Source organism: Trachinotus anak, unplaced genomic scaffold (assembly GCF_046630095.1).
Source record: "Trachinotus anak isolate AG129_WGS33_773 ecotype Australia unplaced genomic scaffold, CSIRO_AGI_Tana_v1 ptg000004l, whole genome shotgun sequence".
Lineage (NCBI taxonomy): Eukaryota > Metazoa > Chordata > Actinopteri > Carangiformes > Carangidae > Trachinotus > Trachinotus anak.
Window position 1 is genome coordinate 10,188,054 of NW_027273855.1, and position 20,315 is coordinate 10,208,368.

Genomic DNA, 20,315 nt, shown 5'->3' on the forward strand with positions numbered 1-20,315 from the left:
TACTGTATACTGAGCACACACTGAGGACGTGGGGAGTTAGAGAGACGATGATGAGGACGTCCAGGACGGTTCTTCCCCTCAGGGACAGAGAGGGGGAGCAGGCTGCAGCAGCTCAGGCCACCGCTGCTGACCCAGAGGACGCTGCATCCAGGCCGGAGTCAGTTATAGTTTGAACCCGCTGACACAGTGAAGGTCATTCATCTATAAAATAATGAGGCGGTTGTTGTGAGCGGATGACAGGCTAGTGAACTGCAGTCAGGATGAGACACTGCTGCTCACACATCACAGAAACTATCACACAGAAGCTCAATGACTTAAATTAAAATACCTGAAGAAAACTGTTACGGAGGAAGTTATGAAAAATCATATCGGCGTCTGAGTGAATCCGGTTATGCGGCGAATATATCGATTAAAAACAATTACATTCCTGAAAAAAAGTGTAAGAAGTGACGAATAAATGCGACAAAAAAATCACAAAATGAATGAACCTTGATGTGTGTAGAAGAAAACTCGCCTTTGTGCAGTTTATTCACTTTTCATACTAACTTGTTCTCGTCCTGACGACGCTAGCAGTAACCTAGCAACCATGCTCGTTCCCGAGACACAGCACGACCGCGGATAGAGTGCACGTACACAGTGGTGACGTCACTCAGAGAAAAAAGACTTTTCTGAGCTTTAAAAAACTTTTACACAGATTAAAACCCCATGGCTTAAAAATATACATTAGAAAGATTGGTATTTGGCTGTGTGCACAGCTGGAGGTGTCCTGTTAAAAGTTTTACAGGCCTCTCTTTTACTATTGCGGTCTATGGGAAAAATGCTTTTTGGGCCGCAGGGGGATTTTTCTCTGCAATACCACGAGTGGCCACTGGAAAAAATTGCCTGCAAGGCTGAGCGGCGGCGCCGTATCCAGGTCTTATAATACATCCATGCGCCGTATCCAGGTCTTATAATACATCCATGCTTTGCTGCTGCTACTCCACTTCTTCTTCTCCTTCTCCTTAATTGGCGGGCACGGCCGGGCCGCTGGCATCCAACTTAAAGGTGCACTGCTGCCACCTACCGTACTGGAGTGTGAAACAGTAGATTAGCAGGGGAAAAAAAAACAGGTGATGACTGCGTGGTGGGTGGTCGACCGGCGGCCGTCCTGGAGTACCGGCCGTTCTGTGATTCTCCAGATCACACAGATGGCCAGTCCGCCCTACACTACCTTCTTTATTTTTTTAAGGTAACATCCCCATCAAGAATATGGCTTAAAACTATTACTTAAGGTTTGAAAAATATAACTATATGTTGATTATCAGGCTTTAACTTTGGTAATAGAAAGTCCCGTAAGTATATGGTGCAACGGTTACGGTTGCCATGGCGCCGCGGATGGCTGCCTCGGTGTGTTGGTGCGCACTCTTTTGCCTTATTTTCATTTTCTTTTCTTCTTTTCTTCAGTTTTCTGCCTTGGTTTCCGGAGCTCTTTCACCAGAGAAGAGCTCATTAACATCAGAGAAACAACTCCAGAGGATTTTTTCCACCTTTCTCGACTCACCTGTGGAATTATTGGACATTTTGGTCAGAGGTGCACTGACCGTTACTGTCGCAGTGAAACGCCGGAGGAGAGGAAAACGTGCCGGTGCGCTTGCGCGTCTCCGCCGGCGCGGACTCCGCACACCGCTCCCAGGTATCTTTCTCTCCAATGTGCGTTCACTGCCCAACAAGCTGGATGAACTTCAGCTACTGGTGCAGAAGAACAGAGACTTTTCCTCATCTTCCGTTCTGTGCTTCACGGAGACGTGGCTGTGTGGATCGATTCCGAACTCTGCGCTGGAGCTGGCCGGCTTCCAACTCTTCAGAGCGGATCGCGACACAGAGCTGTCCGGCAAAACAAAAGGTGGAGGAATCTGTTTTTATGCTAACAGTGGCTGGTGCAGAGACGTGACAGTGATCCTGCAGCACTGTCCTCCTGACCTGGAGACTTTCATCATAAACTGCAGGCCCTTCTACTCCCCCCGTGAGTTCACTTCATTCATCCTGGTCGGTGTTTACATCCCACCACAGGCCACAGCAGATACTGTGTGTGGAGCGGACCAACCCGGACTCCGTAGTTATTGTCCTTGGTGACTTTAACAAAGGTAACCTCAGCCACGAACTGCCCAAATACAGACAGTTTGTTAATTGCCCGACCAGAGAGGGGAACACTCTGGACCACTGTTACACCACAATCAGTGGTGCTTATCACGCCGTCCCCCGGGCTGCACTGGGCCGCTCTGACCATGTCATGGTCCACCTGATTCCCACATACAGGCGGAAACTAAAACTGTGTAAACCTGTTGTTTACAAGAACCTCCAAGAACCTCCAATTGCACCAATCACCAGCACAAATTCCTTGTTGTGGAAACATACTTGGCAATAAAACTGATTCTGATTCTGATACTGATTCTGATTCTGAACTGTAGTCTAGACTGTAGACAGTGTCCCTGTGAGGTGGTGCCATCATGTGGTGAGATTAGAAGTACATCAACCTCAAAAAAGAGGGAAATTCCAGTTCCATGTTTTTTTATTTTTTATTTAATCACTCTTAGTTATGTAACTGTTGCAAAAGCAAAATAATCTGAATTAGGACAGGCACTTAACAGAATCAACTTAATGTGGGTTGTCATTAGATGCCCTGAGGCTATGAAATAACACATAACATATATTTAAAAGATGTTACAGCAATAATTCAACATCAACCATGTGTGAATTGATAATTTAATAATTCATCAATTCTATCTATCTTATATTTTATTATAATGTAAACCTGGCTATCTTTATCATATTATAACATAATCCACACCATGTTAATGACACTATGGGCAAATATTCTTAGTATGTAATAACAACTTCCAAAGAGTGCAAAGAAGTAAATAGATTTCTTCTACTTTTCTTCTACATATTGAGGAATATATACTTAGTGTGGATAATGTAAATGCTTGTCTAGCAAGGCCACAAAGGTCTAGCAAGACAGGACTATTATTTAATCTTCAATTTGCTTGCTAAAACTGGCTTAACAATTTGGAGGGTTAGGCTTACCATAGGGAAACCACTGTGCATTCACATGTATCACCAAACATGGTTTATCTAATCTGGATCAGTGTAACAATCAGAGCAGTGCAATATTTCACATTGTTGACACAATTAGCCATATAAAGGCTACCTAGAATCTTTAGCAAAGATTTTTTTGGGGACATGCTGCCAACCATCTCCAAAATTATAGTAAATTTGCCCTCTAGTTCAACAAATTTTATTGCTTCTTGTTTTTAAATAATATATTCTACAATACACTCCTCATGAAAAATAGTAATAGATATTTCTGAAAAGATAGCTCAACCCTTCAAAGAAAAAGTAAGTGAGACAAAAAAAAAAAATTCAGACTATTTTAAAAAGCCTAAATTGTTTGCATCGTGATGCAAGTTTTCAGAAATCCCAAGTCACATCAGCTTTTCTGGAGGCAGCTACTGGCTAATTGTTTTGGTGTAATTTTGAATAAGACCTTGGAAGTACTGCTGCGTATTTTTGTGGGGTTGAAAAATGATTATGTAACATTTTGGGAGAAAATACCACAACAGAAAGGAGTAGAGACTGGAGAGTACTGCCAGAGCGTTAAGACTTTGGATAGACTTTCCACTATAAAGCACATATACAGTGGCAAAGATGATCCAGGTGAGGATCAGGATGAGCAGGCAAAACGTTATTGCTTTGGCCTCATTGTAATTTTTTGGCAGGTCTTTTCCCATGTAGGAGAAAATAAAGCAAAGGCAGGACAAAAATATGAGTAAAATCACAGAACCAGAGTTTGCTTTCAGACTGATGTCACAGCTAAGTATGATTTTGTCTGGGTACTGAAGTGTTTCATTGTAGGGCTTGGGGGGTCCACAAGAATACCCAATAAGAAGTAAGAGTGCCTGAATAACAAAAGCCCCAGTGATAACCAGCCATTGTCCATGATATTTCATCCACCAACGGTGGAGCATGGGGAACCTGGCAGCTATTTTGAAAATGCAAACAATTTGAAAAGAACGCACAACAAAGCATGCCAGACAAACAGTGTAGAACAAAATGAATGGTAAGAATCTTAAGATACAAAAAGAAAGCGTTGGCTTGTCAAAGTAAAAGAACACACTGAAACTACACAGACTGAGGCAGCCTAAAATTAGGAAGCACATTGGTCCCCCAGCAGATCTGACAATAGGGGTGTTGTAGTTGATGGTGAAGAGAATAGACATGGCTAGTGTGAGACCCACCAAGGCCCAGGCCCCCACCATGATCACTATAGCTCCACTGTCTGTGAATGGGGTGTACTCCACCACCCGCAGATTGCATGATGTACTTCCTTCTTCAGACCATTCTGTCTCCTTACATTTGATGCACTTGTAGGGGTCCTCTGATTTACATGAGAGAGGGACAATTTGTTAGAAAAGTTAACTTTTGAAAAATAAAGACAGACCAAAAAAGAGATCAAAAGAGGTAAAGATAGGTTAAACAGTTGAGGAAGCAATACTAGATGTTTAATCTGTGATACTATTATGATACATTCTCCTAAAATGAGCTCTTACTTAAAAAAGCCTGCTTTAGCTCTAGTAATAACATAGTAATTGCTACCCTAGAGAAAATTGTAACAGAATTTATTGCATGAAAGGAAATTGGTAATTAATTGTGCTATTGAAGAAAACAGTTAATCTTTATAAACTATTCTATATAATTTATTGAAATTATTGTTAAACCTTTTTAGCCATGAAATAAAAGCTTAAAACCTGTCTGAAATTAGCTCCCATAACGGCAAGAAAGGCAGCACCATTTTTATTCATTGTGCCTCCATGCCAGCAACAGCCAGGGCTGGAGGCATTATGTTGAGAGATTGTCCGTCTGTCTGTCCATCTGTTCTCGTGAATGCAATATCTCTGGAACTCCACAAGGGAATCCCATCATTTTTAGCGCAAATGTCCATTTGGACTCAAGAATATATTGGTTGAATTTTGGTGGTTCAAGGTCAAGGTCACTTTGACCTAACAAAACACGTTGTGATATTGAGGGAATTTCTTCAGATTTGGCACAAACATTCACTTGGACTCAAAGATGAACTGATTAGATTTTTTGAGGGTAAAGGTCAGAGCTCAATGCCACAGTGACCTCATGTTCTTGTGAATGCAATAAATGAACTGACTGGAATTTGGTGGTCAATGGTCAAGATCACTGTGATATCACATAAAACATTTTTGGTCATAATCATGACACATTTTAACACAAATTTCTAATAGGAAAATGAAAAAATAAAATGATGAAATGATGACATTTTATATCCAAATGGTCAACGGCCAACTTTACTGTGACATAATAATGTTCTGCAAAAACACTTTTGGCCATTGTTGAATGCTGTAACTCAGAAAGGGATGATTGTGACCATATTTCCTGCAACTTGACTGTTTGGCGGAGGCATACTAACGCAACACTGTAATTCTAGTTTTCTTGTTTTTATGTGTAATAACTTACCTGTGCTGTTCATGTAGGTTCCATTAGAACAGATTTCACAAGTGAAACAGCATTTGTGAACTCCATCTTGTTTTTTTGCATATCCTACAAGACAATCTGGGGAACACAGTGAAGTAGGCACCTGTACAACACAATTGTTAGCAGCAAATTAAACATTAAGTTGAGAAAATAAATACTGCGAGGAGTAGTGACTAATAAATAAGAATTTCCAGTAATTAGGCCTATATAGCATTTAAATATTATAAAGGAGTTTTGAGAAATGTTCATACACATACAAAGACACACATCCTAGGGTGGGTGGGGTGGGGGTGGGGGTGGGGAGGGAAAAAGTATTTCTTAGAATTACATATTGTAATAAGGAAAAGGACAACGTACCTCTCCTTCTGTGTACCAATGAATTTTGGTGCTGTTGATAAAGAAATGGGCTGATGGGTAAAAATGATAAAAGCCGATCTCCTCGGCATCACCACTTTTGTTCCAGAAAACTATAGAATATGATCCGAACTTGGGATCACCAATTTCATCAAACTGTATACTTTGATTTAAAAGTGAAAAGTTTGACTTCTTCAGCTCTGCCAAAACCTGTTTCGGGCACACAAAGTTCAGATGCCTGTTACTTGCATTTGCTCAAAATGAAAATTTTATATGCTGATTAAACAGATTGTTAAAGAATATTTCTATGGATAGAGCATTTATATAGTACAAATTCACTGTTGTAAACTTGTATGTATGCATCTATGTTGAGACTGAATTACATAAATTTAAATACAAATGTGTACACTTACCATGTGTGGGTACACTGTGATATCGTCATTACATGTGCCAGCTCCACATCGCAAGGCACTGTGTAAAGCATGAGCAATGGCATATACAGCAGAATAAACAGGAAAAGAAAAAGATGGGTCTGCAGCAAGGATATCTTCTGGACTCAGGCTACTGCTGTTGCAAACTTGATTACAAAACTCTTGTCCTGGATTTTCACATTGAGTCTGGCTTTTGTAAGAATAAATAAAATCACTAAAACCGGGTATCATCACTACTGACTGAGATACCCCAAGTATAGTTCCAATATTTTTGACTCCTTTCTTCTTAGAGAGCCTCTTGTTTAAGGACCAGGAATCCCCTGCAATCCACACTTTGTTTGTAATATTCAGTTGTACTGCTGACTCAATGAGAGCTTCAGCAGTCATTTTAGGAGCAAAAACAATGATGACAAATATCCTCTGTGCCTCTATCTGTTTAAACATTTGGGAGTAATGTGTATCCTCGTTGAGACGTTTGGTGTATGCCAGGCAGATCTCAGTATCCTTAATCCTCTTCATGAACAATGCCAGCCCATCATTGCCATAATTGTTATGACTGTTAAGGAAAGCAACCCAGTGCCATCTGAAGTGTTGTAAAATGTTAATAATCACTTCTATGATGTCCCTATTGGGACGAACTGTTCGTAAGAAAGATGGGAATTTTAATGATTTTGAAAAAATAGAACTAGAAGACCCATAATTGACCTGTTGAAAGAGAATAAATAAATAAAACAAGACATGACAATAATACTGAACTGTACAGATACTGTACTGAAAAAAAAAACTTACCATAGGAATAAGATCCACCATGAACAGTGGTGCTACAGTCAGAGCCTGGGTGCTTGAAAAAGGACCAACCACAGCTATCACTTTGGACACATTGGGCTTATGTCCTTGTTTTTTGTGTGGTTTATCCCAGGGTTGGATCAAGCCATTGACTGAAATGAGGTTCAAAATACCTGGAAAATTCTGTGTATCTGAGCAGTGGTCAAATATCTCATAGCCAAGGGATACATTTGGCAGTAGGCTGGTAGAGTTGTTGATTTCCTCTATAGAGAATCTCATCAACTGAAACCTCCGATAATTTGAAAGACTGAAGAGTTGACTGAGGACAGAGAAAGGACAGCAGGAGAGTAGGGCTAGCAATTTGAAATGTTAAGCATCAAAATCTCTTCTCATCAACAGTTTTGCAGCAGTGCTTCAAGCATTACTATTTTTATAGGCTTACATAACACTATCATTCTTGTTCACCTGTAGAGATATGGATGCTACAAGGAGATTTTATTGAACAAGGACTAAATTCAGACTTATGATCAGGTAGCAATGAACCGGATTGGTTTTTGCTAGTAGGCAAAGCTACTCTTACAATGTGATATTATTTAATCTTGTGTTCTTAAATAGTTTCATCTTGGCATCCACCAAAATTTATTGTTAAGACTCACCTGGTACAGTTGATGGCTGCTGGTCTGTCATGATAAACAGGGGCACTGACATGATGAATATCAAAAAGTCCACCTATCAAATAATCTCCTTCCAGCTGAAAGTCTGAAGCAGGGACAGCACATTGAGCAAAGGCATGTAGAAGAGATCCCAGTACACACAGAGGAGCTAAGAAGTGTTTCATTGTTGTAGTTACCGTTTACCAATCTGATGTGACCTATATTGACATTTGCCTCTGCCTTTACAAATTTGTGAGACACTGGTGATGGTTAAGCTTCAGTGATCATTTCCATGCATGTGGGAATGAAATTCATACCTATGGTTGGGGGAGAATTCACAAAACAGTATGCAAAAGCATCTGAACTGTGTTGAACAGACTTCCTATTATGTATACATGCTGGGTTTAACATTCATCATGAGCAAGCAAGTTTAATGCTTCTGTCACGAATAAATATGGCAATTCTTTGAAATAATATGAAGTGTCTTCCTTTAGCCAGTATGACTTATTCACTCTAGTTTTTAAATTTACTCTGTTTGGCAGATATTGTGATGACAAACATAGAAAATCTACTGTATGTTTAAACAATCTTGGAGACAGCTTCCTTTTGCTATAGCATTTGGCATAAATTGTCTATACCATCCCTAAGGTTTTCAATGAATAGAAAAAAAAGACAGAGAAGAAAAAAAGGGAAGATCTTATTGCTATTCACCTGTAACACTTGCTGTTGCAGTGAATGTTTCACAATTGAACGGCCCTTAAGAAGAAATTTATGTCACATGAATTATCTCACCAAGCAAAGATGGGTTTTTAAAAGATGAAACAGGACAGTAACAAGCAAATGCTAATTGAATCAATTCAACTCAGTGTTTTTGCTTTATGCTAAAAGATCACGTCCCATTACAAGTGATCCCTACACGATTTAACATTTGACCCCATGGGCCATTTGAAAGAGTAAAATTTGCAATCACTAAGCAGATGATTGTAATAAATGACCAGGACTCTCACCAGAATTTGAATTTAGGCAAGGCCTTAGTTCCGCCCTTCCACCAGGCCTCCTGGTGGAGGGGCGGAACTCCTCGCTCTGCTTGGTAGGAAGGGATAAGCCCTCATCTAGAGAGACAGATTGCACTGTGAAGTTAGAACAAGTCATTCAACTATGCTTTAACTGTGACACAGCATTAAGACCAAATATCCTCATTAAAACACCACACTGAAACACTGTCTCATTTAAATTTATGGGTTATTTTCCAGAGAAGACCCAATCACTATACACAGACATGTCTAATAGGTCTGAACATCTAAGAAAGATAAATGGACAATACAGTGAGTAAAGCACTTTAGAGTAGTATTTGGTGCTAAATAGTAATTATTGTGATTTTCTTGGATTTTATGATATAAATTTTGGTGTCTAGCTGGAGTGCTCTTTTCTTGGTGTGTTGTCATCTAACCATCCAGTTTCCATCGCCTATCCAAGGCTAGGTCACAGTGCTAGGATCAGACTGCGTCTTCTCCCCATTCCTGGTTTTTCTCCTTCTTTTCCAATCCCTCAGGTGTGTTGACTGTAGCCGACTTCAAGCTTCACAAGTTCTTGTTGAGTTCTTGTTGAGTTCTTGTTGTAAGTTTTCTTGTTGATCCAGGTCTGTTTGTCTGTCAGGATTCCAGTTCTGATCAGCATCCCTCAATACCCTGAGTCTGCCTTGGTTCCTGAAATTCCAAGGCAACTCCAGTCACCACCAGCCACCTCCACCACTATCCTTCACTGCAGCACTCTTCAGCCACCCTGCTTCCCTCATTTGATCAAACTCCCTCCTCCACAAGAACTTGGTTTCTTTGGTCTTACCAATATTTAATTTAGTTATAAAAAATATCACAGCAGTCAACCATTGTCTCAAGTCTGTGGTCTGCAGTTTGGGGTTTTAACAAAATTTTTCAGTCTGCCCTTACACATGGTGGCACATGTCTCTCTCTCCCCAACAGTATTTTCCATGTCCTTCTGGGGGAAGGCAGGTAAGATATATAATCTCTCCAGTATGTTCAGGCTTACCCCGGGGTCTTCTAACAGTTGGACATGCCCAGAAACCTTGAAAGCAAGGTGTACAGGAGACATCCTTATCAGTTGTTCCTTTACTTTGTTAATACCATACAGTTTATTACTGTCTGTATTTCTTAGTATTTCTTAATATTCAAGGATGGAGTGGGAATAAAAATTGTCCCTGCACCCATTTGGAGATAACATCACATTTGACCTGTGCCACACTTTACAAGAATCATGCACATAGAGTATACCTTAATTAAGTAATTATAATTGTAGAACAACACACAAAATAGAACAACTGGCACATTGAACTGTAAAAGTTATCAGCTATAGAGAGTGTGAGATTAGATCTCAGACTGAAAGGTACAGCAGTGAGTACAATACCAGGCATGTTTAAATTTTAGTTTTTCATCCTTCATCGGATCTTTCTGTGATAAAATTCTGTAGATCCAGGCTGGTCACACAGACTTTGACGACTTTAATTAGCATATTTGAGTTTCTGATGAAACGAGCAGAACTCAAAGCTAACAACGTTGTCCTGATAAATACATTTGGACTAGATTCCGTTGTCTTCTGCCTACTGCTTATTATGCAAAACTGGACTCACTGGGAGCTGTGGTCCTGAATCCTCTCTGCGACTCTGCTCCTCATGTCTGTTGTCTGCAGAACTACTGATGACAGATACATAGAGATTCTGATGTATTTTCTCTGAGCTTTTCAGTCAGTGTTATTCTGTTTATTTAACTTTGTTATTCATGTAACAAATCAATTTGTTTAATCAGTGATAAAGATACAAACACATGAATAGTAAGTGTGATAATTTGATGTAATTAAGGCTGATCATTGATAAATTCATTAGGCAATAAAAATGTAATAGGGAGTAAAGGGAATTCATCCGTAAATAGTTAATCGCTATTAATTAAAAAAAAAAATCAGAAGCCTGTGAAAGAGATTAAATTTTTTTGTGTTTAACAGGGTTAAAAACTCTAAAATCAGTATAAGGATATCTGTCAGAGGTTGAGAGGCTTAGATGAGACAGAACACTAATCATTTCACCATCCATGACCCATCCAGAATGTTGATCTTTCAACCACAAAACCTGTGGACATAACTGCAATCACTACTGTCCACGTACAAGCAATATTATATATACACACACACACACCAGCCACTTTATTAGGTACACCTTGCAAGTACCAGGTTGGACCCCCATTTGTCAGCTGCACATCCATGATGCAACTGTCCCGTTCCATCAAATCACATAGTTGCTCTATTGGATTGAGATCTGGTGACTGTGGAGGCCATTTAAGTACAGTAAACTTATTGTCATGTTCAAGAAACCAGTTTGAGATGATCTGAGCTTTGTGACATGTTGCATTATCCGGCTGGAGGCAGCCATCAGAAGATGGGTACATAAAGGGATGGAGGGGGGGCCTGTTGCAGCAGAAATCAAGACTCATTAGACCAGGCAACATTTTTCCAATCTTCTATTGTCCAACTTTGGTAAGGTTGTGCAAATTGTAGTCTCAGTTTCCTGTTCTTAGCTAATAGGAGTGGCTCCCGGTGTGGTCGTTGTCGTAGTGACTGATATAGGAAATCTTCCTTCCCCAAGCCATAACCCTATACGACAATTCACCTCTGTCTTTTTTATATTTGTATCTTGTATATGTGGCGACCGGGGTTAGAGGTTAGCCAATTAATTCACTTTAACCTTAGCTTAGTGTTGCCAGACAACGCCACCCTGGGAATTTCACCCAGGGAACTATCATAATCCTAAAGGCACGCAGATCCGTCATGCAACGGGGCAGAGACGAGGTCAAATTACAAAAAATATCACTTTATTAAACATTGAATAAAAAGAAATCCATAACATCCACCTGATGTTACCAGGGAAATTAGGGGAACCAATCAGGGTGGAGGCCTACCAGTAGGGAGATGGGTCCAAAAAATAAAGAGGGTCCCGGGAAGGTCACCCCAAACACTCGTGACACACGCACACACTGGTGAAAATCAACCTGGGGTGAAAACATACACACAACACACAAAGGAGACACCGCCACCGAGGACACCACGTCCCCCACTGTAGTCTCAACTCCCTGAAAGGACAAACACAAGAGTAAAAAAAAAAAAAAAAAAAAAAAAAAAAAAAACACACAATATATAAAAACCAAAATCAAACCTAACTATACAAAAACAAGAATTAGCTAAACTAGGTAAATAAATCAATACAAAAACTAAATCATACTTTGACAAATAACCATTATCTACAACATACTCAGAAGTAACCACACGCACACACACTTAACCAAAATGATTAATTGCAAATATCAACTTAAATTCCCACAAAACAAAAACAACTCAACTTTTAATTGCATGCGGACACTCACAAGGCCAGTGAACGCACACCACAAAATATAAATTTCCCCTCCCCAATTAACATCACACACACACGCGCACACACACACACACACACACGCACACACACACACAGGGCTTAAAGAGGCCGCCAGGCCGAAGCGACCAATGCCGCGGGTGCCGACAACCCTCCGTGAGGCAAGTCAGTCCGAAACGGAGTGACAGTGCTCGGCTCCAACAGGTGAAGCTGTGCGGCAGAATCAAAGCAGTCCCCAAAGTACAGTAATTTCCCAAAGAGGGCAATCCCCTAAAATCAGTGTATTTCTCTATAAGCACAGCTATTCGCTGTGAGCAAAGCAACTTCCTGTAGGCAGACGACCTCCCGTAGGCAAAGCAGCAGTGATCAAGTGGGCCGTGAAAGTAGCCGATACAGTGTTCCCCCAGTAAAGCCGTTACCCGTCCAGCTGCCTCTGTCCACACACGCAGGAGAGGGGAAGGACCCAAGACTGCTGTTTCTGCAGCGGCAACCTGCAAACACACACACACAAATTGCCATATGCGCACTGCAGCAACAGCGCAGTACATGAAACGGAGGACCCACCGGCAGTAATCGTGTGCAGCTCACAGACCCATGGAACCCAATCCGGCCCTACAACAAAAGCAATAGTCTTATTTACTGTCAACTAAACACGCAAACTGGTAACGCAGCCACAACTAGCCTACCTGCAAACCCCAACAGAAGAAGGACAGGGATGAGGCAACAGGAAGTGATGTGCCCTCGGCCTCCACAAGCAAGAGAGAAATCCGGTGACACCTACCGGCTTTTATACCCCCCTCTCCCTACTGCCATTGGCCAGAAGGAGACAGGCAATTAGGCACCATCTCCTACAGCTGGACACAGGGCCACAATGCTCATCCTGCTACAATCTACCCCCCTCTTTTTACAGCGTCGTCCCGACGATGAATTAAGCAGACCCAAGTCTGCTAATCCCAAGGACGAAACAGAGCGGCAACTGCATTAGACACCGAGCCAGGGAGATGTACAATGGCCTCTGCTAATTCCCCCGCAGGCCGTGGGAGGTGGTGGACATTAGAGTGGTGACCAGCAGTCAGCCGTGTAGTCCGTCGTACTGTCACTACCCCACCATCCAGATCAGGGGGAGCTTCCACCATCATGGGAGTAGGATCCATAGGATCAGGACCCTGCACCAAGACTGAACTAGGTTGTGGAACCAACACCCGGGGGGTTGTTTGGGCTGCTGTGGCTGCTCGAGGAGGGGTAGTGAGAGGAGCCTCAGGCCACAAGACAAACAAATCATCACCTGATGGCTCATCCTCTGGCTGTGAATGGTCGGGAGGAGATGGGACAGGAGCAGAGGCAGCAACTGGGGGTCCAGCCCCAACCACGGCCTTCAACAGGGTACGATGGACATGCCGGACCTTAGTGTGGTCATCCCTAGGGGCAATGGTGTAAACTGACCCTCCTCCCTGTGGCGCCTTCAATACTTGATACACAACTGAGGCCCACAGATCTTGGATCTTATGGCGCCCCCTAACACTGCAGTCTCGCAACCAGACCAACTCACCCTCCTTCAGAGGAACATCCCTGACCTGCTGATCATGGGTTTTCTTCCGGCGCTCTGCTGCAGCATTCAACCTTTCCCGAGCCCCCTCAAAGGCTATCTGCAGTCGGGTTTGATGCTCCTGAACCCATTCATGGACAGCACCAGCAACAGGATCCTGGACTCGGCCCAGAAGAAAATCAACTGGAAGTCTAGGTTCTTGGCCAAACATCAACATAAATGGAGACTCACCAGTCGTCTGATGAGGGGTTGTATTGTAACAATACAGGAGAGCTCTCAAAACTTCGGCCCTGGTCAGAATGTATCCGAGCAGGGACGCCAAACTTAGAAAACCACTCTGCAACCAAAACTTGCGCCACTGTGGCGGCTCGTTGGTCACGAGTAGGAATGGCCAGTGTATATTTACTGAATACATCAGTCATCACCAGGACATTTTCCAGCCCATTACGGCTGGGTTCCAGGACTGTGAAGTCCATAGCAAGGATCTCATTAGGTCGGGAGGCCAACAAGTGTCCCATAAAGCTACGAGCCATCGGCCGGTTATCCTTGGCTACCTGGCACCTTTCACATGCCTGGCACCACTGTGCAACCTCTGCAGACATACCTGGCCAATAGCACCGCTGCCACAGGAGCTCCAGGGTCCTCTCAACCCCTTGATGACCATGACCCTGATGGACCTCCGTCAGCACATCTGCCTTCAAGGCAGCCGGCAACAAAAGCTGAAACACTGGCTCAGCTCCATCAGGCCGGAAGACCTGGCGATACAAAACCCCACCTTTCTCAACCAGTCGGTCCCACTGCCGAAGCAATGCCAAGGCTGGTTGAGACACCTTCTTCCGCTCCTCCTTGTCAGGACGCCGCTTACGCCTCCAAAACTCAAGGACTTCCCTGATGATTGGGTCATTTTGCTGGAGCGCACAAAGACTGGGTGGGGGGCGATGAGGCAAAGCTGCAACAACAGCTTGTGTCGCCTCGGTGTGTCGTGACTGCAGGGCTTGCTGCAAAGGTTTAGGAAGCAACGTGCCATGGACCATGGCCTCCATATCCGGTGGCCCAGGCGGATACTGACGGGAGAGGGCATCAGCATTCTTATTACTTCGACCTGAGCGATACTTTATCTCAAAGTCGAAGGGGGCAAGTTGTGCCGCCCAACGTTGTTCTGTGGCACCAAGCTTGGCAGATGAAAGATGGCTCAGTGGGTTGTTGTCAGTATAGACAACACATTTGTGACCCAACAGATACTCCCTGAACTTTTCAGTCATCGCCCACTTAAGGGCCAGAAACTCCAACTTCATAGAGCTATAATTACGCATGTTGCGCTCGGTAGGCCTCAGACCACGGCTGGCGTAGGCTATAGGCCTAACCTTACCGTCCTGCTCCTGAGACAACACAGCTCCAAGACCACCATAACTTGCATCCACTTCCAGAATAAACGGGAGGGAAAAGTCAGCATAAGCCAACACAGGTGCAGTGGTGAGCCTAGTTTTTAATGCCTCAAAGCTCCCATGGTGTTCCTCTGTCCAGTGAGCAGAAACTGTTTGGTCTGCACGTTTAGATTTTGGGCCTACCAGCTCTGCAACTAACTTATGCAGGGGAGCTGCCAATTTGGCAAAACCTTCAACAAAGCGGCGGTAGTAACTGGCAAAACCAAGGAAGGAACGCAACTCTGACACAGTTGTGGGGGGCGGCCAGTTGGACACCACCCCAATCTTACTAGGGTCTGTAGAGACACCCTTGTCTGAAATCACATGCCCCAAGTAGCGCACTTCCTGCTGGAAGAAGGCACACTTGTTGAGTTTCACCTTCAGCCCTTCTTGCTTCAGCCGTCCCAGCACCGTTTCCAACCTCTCCAGATGTTGCTCAAGGGTAGAGGAGAAAACCACAATATCATCTAGGTATAGCAGCACAGATTGGCACTGTTGATCGCCAAATATCCGCTGCATCAACCTCTGAAAGGTGCTGGGGGCATTACAAAGCCCAAAGGGCATCCGGTTCCACTCGAAAAGGCCAAATGGTGTACAAAAGGCTGTCTTGGGGCGATCAGACTCAGCGACGGGGACCTGGTTGTAACCACTGGCAAGGTCCATGGTGGAAAACCAGCGAGCCCCCGTCAGTGCATCCAAGGACTCATCAATGCGGGGCAATGGGAAGGCATCCTTCCTGGTTTTGCTGTTGAGCAACCTGTAGTCGACACACATGCGCAGACTACCGTCCTTCTTTTTAACTAGTACTATGGGTGAGGCATAAGGACTGCTACTCTCCCTGATTACCTGAGCCCTCAGTAGCTGATTGATATGATCTTTGACTGCCTCATACTCAGACGGAGGAATTCGCCTATAGCGTTGCCTCACTGGAATGTCGTCTAAGAGAGGGATCTCATGGGCTATCAGATCAGTACAACCCAGGTCTCCATCATGAGCAGAAAAGACAGAGTGGTACTGTGTGAGAAAAGACCTCACCTTATCTCGCTGCTCAGCAGGTAATGGAGACAAATCCAAAGCCTCAATCTCATTCTGCACAGGGTCAGAAACAATCTGAGAGGTCACTGTGGCCACCACTGGCGGCACTTCAGTGACCCCAGCTGGCAAACTAACCATGCAGACCTCATCCAGAGTACCAACAACTGTGTGGGGGTGGAGCAGTGCATCTGTGAAGCCTACATTCACAATAGGGATGTAGGCTGTGCCTCTTACCACTCGCACCAAGGCAGGAGATGCAAGCAGCCCAGCAGGCAGACCAGAATCCAGGGGCTCAAACAACACAGTGCCTTGCGAGTACTGCTCTGAACATGTAGTCGCAATGATCTTCATTACCCCACCTGGGATACGACAAACCCTTCGGCCCCGAACCTTAACTTTACCTGTTGTGCCCTGGGGGGCCTGTAAACTAGCCTGATGGCACTTTTGCAGTGCTTGCACAACACATCCAGGGGAGTCACATACCTCAGGTAAGTCAAACAGAGCTAAACCATGCTGTCCAAAGAGCTCCCTGTAACATCTACGGATTACATTCATCCCCAAAACACCAGGGACCTGAAACACCACGCCACCAGGGGGGTCCTTAACCACCAATACCCCACATCCAGGCACTAGCTTACCACAGAGCTCAAGGTCCAGCTCCAGGTAGCCAATATAGGGAATACCCAACCCATTAGCTGCTCTGAGCTGCAACCAATGACAAGATTTAAGCCTCTCTTGACCCCATGGCTCAAAATGCTGGCGGAAAAAGCTCTCAGTGATAGTAGACACCATGGACCCAGTGTCCACCAAACAAGGGACTTTAACTCCACCCATGAGCACCTCTAAGTGTGGGCAAGATGACATAAGCTTTGAAGCTTCCACCTCACCTGAAACACCCTCTGAGCCAGTGGCTGCCCCCCCCGAACCGTGGCTCAACAGTTCGGCGGGCGTGAGTTTTCCGACACCTGAGCAGGATGGGACAACCTACTTGGTTGAGAGGCCAGCACAGAAGGCTGAGTGCGGGATGAAACACGTACCCCATTGCATTCCCTAGCGATGTGGCCGGGCTGCTGACAACGCCTACATATAATGGGGCCGCGGGGAACCGTACGGCTCCGCTGATGGGAGTCCTGTAACTGGGAAATGCTTTGAGTCAGCTGGTTCAGCTGCTCTTGTTGCAATTTTAGCATTTCCCTCATCTCCCTCATGTCAGACTCTCGAGGTGAGTTAACCCCTTCCTGACGATCCCCACGCACCCCACACTGAGCACCAAAAATGGAAGGGACAGAGTGACTGCGGCCCCTAACACTCCCTGGTAATCCCTCACGCTCCCATCTAATTGCCTCAGCCCTGACCTCCAGTAAGGTCATAGTAGGCTGCCTTCGCACAAGCTGTTTCAACTCACGACGAAGAGCGCTGTCCAGGACATGCTCCACAAACTGATCACGCAGCAAAACTTCTGCGTCTGGCATGTCACTGGGCGCACGCTGCTTAACAGCTGTCAGGAGGCCCATCAATGCAACGGAAAACTCTTGCAGGGTCTCTCCTTCTTGCTGGCGTCGGGAAAAAAAGGCCTCTTGGAGCGCTACATATGACTCTGAACACCCATAAAGCTCCTGTAATATAGCAATTATGCTAACTGGGTCCTCACGTTCTGCACTCGACCTGTACTTGATCTCTTGACGTGCTTCCCCCTCCAAGTGATCAAACATAAAAAATGCCTGATCAGTTGTAGACAAATGGCATGCTCTCATGCAGGCTTGCACCTCTTCCAGCCACTCAGTCAACCCTATGCCTGATCTTCCCCTAAACAAAGGGCACTTTCTGTCTCGGGGCACAAAAATCAGCCGCTCCGTTGCAGGAGCACTGGCAATAGAAGAGGTAGTGTTTGACACAGAAGTGGAGGGCACAGCATTAGGGCCAGACACAGCCACAGCCCGTTCCTGTCGCAGCCTCTCATTATCTGCCCTCAATTGGGTTACTAATTCCCTCAACTCCTGCAATTCTACCTCCATAACTTTAAACCAGTTTGATTTGGCCTACCTTAAAAAGAAAAGAAAAGGAGGGAGGAGGGGTCACAGGGTAGAAAAACAAGGAAACAACTCCCTGGAGTTCTTCCTGGGTCCACGAAACCAACTGCTGCTTTGCCTTGAGAAACAAAATAAAACAAGTCAAACACTCACACATAAAATATGAACCAAAGTAAAATACAAAGAAAAAAAACAAAACACACGTCTCTGCTCTCACGTTGTAATCCTGCCGACAACGCCAGATTGTGGCGACCGGGGTTAGAGGTTAGCCAATTAATTCACTTTAACCTTAGCTTAGTGTTGCCAGACAACGCCACCCTGGGAATTTCACCCAGGGAACTATCATAATCCTAAAGGCACGCAGATCCGTCATGCAACGGGGCAGAGACGAGGTCAAATTACAAAAAATATCACTTTATTAAACATTGAATAAAAAGAAATCCATAACATCCACCTGATGTTACCAGGGAAATTAGGGGAACCAATCAGGGTGGAGGCCTACCAGTAGGGAGATGGGTCCAAAAAATAAAGAGGGTCCCGGGAAGGTCACCACAAACACTCGTGACACACGCACACACTGGTGAAAATCAACCTGGGGTGAAAACATACACACAACACACAAAGGAGACACCGCCACCGAGGACACCACGTCCCCCACTGTAGTCTCAACTCCCTGAAAGGACAAACACAAGAGTAAAAAAAAAAAAAAAAAAAAACACAATATATAAAAACCAAAATCAAACCTAACTATACAAAAACAAGAATTAGCTAAACTAGGTAAATAAATCAATACAAAAACTAAATCATACTTTGACAAATAACCATTATCTACAACATACTCAGAAGTAACCACACGCACACACACTTAACCAAAATGATTAATTGCAAATATCAATCAACTTAAATTCCCACAAAACAAAAACAACTCAACTTTTAATTGCATGCGGACACTCACAAGGCCAGTGAACGCACACCACAAAATATAAATTTCCCCTCCCCAATTAACATCACACACACACGCACACACACGCACACACACACACACACACACACAGTGTAAAACACAGGGCTTAAAGAGGCCGCCAGGCCGAAGCGACCAATGCCGCGGGTGCCGACAACCCTCCGTGAGGCAAGTCAGTCCGAAACGGAGTGACAGTGCTCGGCTCCAACAGGTGAAGCTGTGCGGCAGAATCAAAGCAGTCCCCAAAGTACAGTAATTTCCCAAAGAGGGCAATCCCCTAAAATCAGTGTATTTCTCTATAAGCACAGCTATTCGCTGTGAGCAAAGCAACTTCCTGTAGGCAGACGACCTCCCGTAGGCAAAGCAGCAGTGATCAAGTGGGCCGTGAAAGTAGCCGATACAGTGTTCCCCCAGTAAAGCCGTTACCCGTCCAGCTGCCTCTGTCCACACACGCAGGAGAGGGGAAGGACCCAAGACTGCTGTTTCTGCAGCGGCAACCTGCAAACACACACACACAAATTGCCATATGCGCACTGCAGCAACAGCGTAGTACATGAAACGGAGGACCCACCGGCAGTAATCGTGTGCAGCTCACAGACCCATGGAACCCAATCCGGCCCTACAACAAAAGCAATAGTCTTATTTACTGTCAACTAAACACGCAAACTGGTAACGCAGCCACAACTAGCCTACCTGCAAACCCCAACAGAAGAAGGACAGGGATGAGGCAACAGGAAGTGATGTGCCCTCGGCCTCCACAAGCAAGAGAGAAATCCGGTGACACCTACCGGCTTTTATACCCCCCTCTCCCTACTGCCATTGGCCAGAAGGAGACAGGCAATTAGGCACCATCTCCTACAGCTGGACACAGGGCCACAATGCTCATCCTGCTACATATAGTTTATTGTTGTATATATTTTTGCATTCTATTTTATGTTGTACAGTGTGTCTTTATGCCAGATTAGTAAATAAATCTATCTATCTTTCTATCTATTTATCTAACATTAACCCAGCTCAGGGCTCGGTTCAGTTTGTCAGTTAGATAAACAATGGTTTAAGGGCGCTTTCACACCGCTAGTTCGATTATTTGGTCCGCACCAGGCAGTAAAATTGTTACATTGTAGCATA

At 44.3% G+C, this 20,315-nt stretch overlaps 2 protein-coding genes and 2 long non-coding RNA genes across 5 annotated transcripts; all 4 read right to left on the reverse strand.

The window, feature by feature from the left end:
• Window positions 1-2,100: 2,100 nt before the first annotated feature.
• LOC139620348 (taste receptor type 1 member 1-like) lies at window positions 2,101-5,902 on the reverse strand. Its single transcript, XM_071475757.1, has 3 exons — window positions 5,896-5,902; window positions 5,521-5,641; window positions 2,101-4,414 (listed from the first exon to the last, which is right to left on the reverse strand). Exons 2-3 carry the CDS (start codon window positions 5,531-5,533, stop codon window positions 3,486-3,488), a joined length of 942 nt encoding a protein of 313 aa, XP_071331858.1. The 5' UTR covers window positions 5,534-5,641; window positions 5,896-5,902; the 3' UTR covers window positions 2,101-3,485.
• Window positions 5,832-9,043, reverse strand: LOC139619893 (taste receptor type 1 member 1-like). Its single transcript, XM_071474968.1, has 5 exons — window positions 9,031-9,043; window positions 8,770-8,874; window positions 8,474-8,518; window positions 7,766-7,868; window positions 5,832-7,428 (listed from the first exon to the last, which is right to left on the reverse strand). Exons 1-5 carry the CDS (start codon window positions 9,041-9,043, stop codon window positions 6,282-6,284), a joined length of 1,413 nt encoding a protein of 470 aa, XP_071331069.1. The 3' UTR covers window positions 5,832-6,281.
• A 2,431-nt stretch (window positions 9,044-11,474) lies between these two features.
• Window positions 11,475-20,078, reverse strand: LOC139620351 (uncharacterized). Of its 2 annotated transcripts, XR_011690812.1 has the most exons (5): window positions 19,881-20,072; window positions 19,759-19,806; window positions 18,729-19,685; window positions 18,240-18,344; window positions 11,481-11,895 (listed from the first exon to the last, which is right to left on the reverse strand). It is a non-coding gene; the product is annotated as an uncharacterized lncRNA (long non-coding RNA). The 2 variants fall into 2 exon arrangements; XR_011690811.1 differs by having other exon boundaries at window positions 11,475-11,895; window positions 18,240-19,685; window positions 19,881-20,078.
• LOC139620350 (uncharacterized) lies at window positions 11,904-13,485 on the reverse strand. Its single transcript, XR_011690810.1, has 3 exons — window positions 12,878-13,485; window positions 12,756-12,803; window positions 11,904-12,682 (listed from the first exon to the last, which is right to left on the reverse strand). It is a non-coding gene; the product is annotated as an uncharacterized lncRNA (long non-coding RNA).
• Window positions 20,079-20,315: the final 237 nt, after the last annotated feature.

What these genes read in the sequence shown, in the direction of transcription:
- LOC139619893 (XM_071474968.1), bottom strand. An exon ending in TTGCCTAAATTCAAATTCTG is followed by an intron (nt 8,519 to 8,769) that starts GTGAGAGTCCTG and finishes TTTCTTCTTAAG; the next exon opens with GGCCGTTCAATTGTGAAACA. An exon ending in TGCAACAGCAAGTGTTACAG is followed by an intron (nt 7,869 to 8,473) that starts GTGAATAGCAAT and finishes TCCCTGCTTCAG; the next exon opens with ACTTTCAGCTGGAAGGAGAT.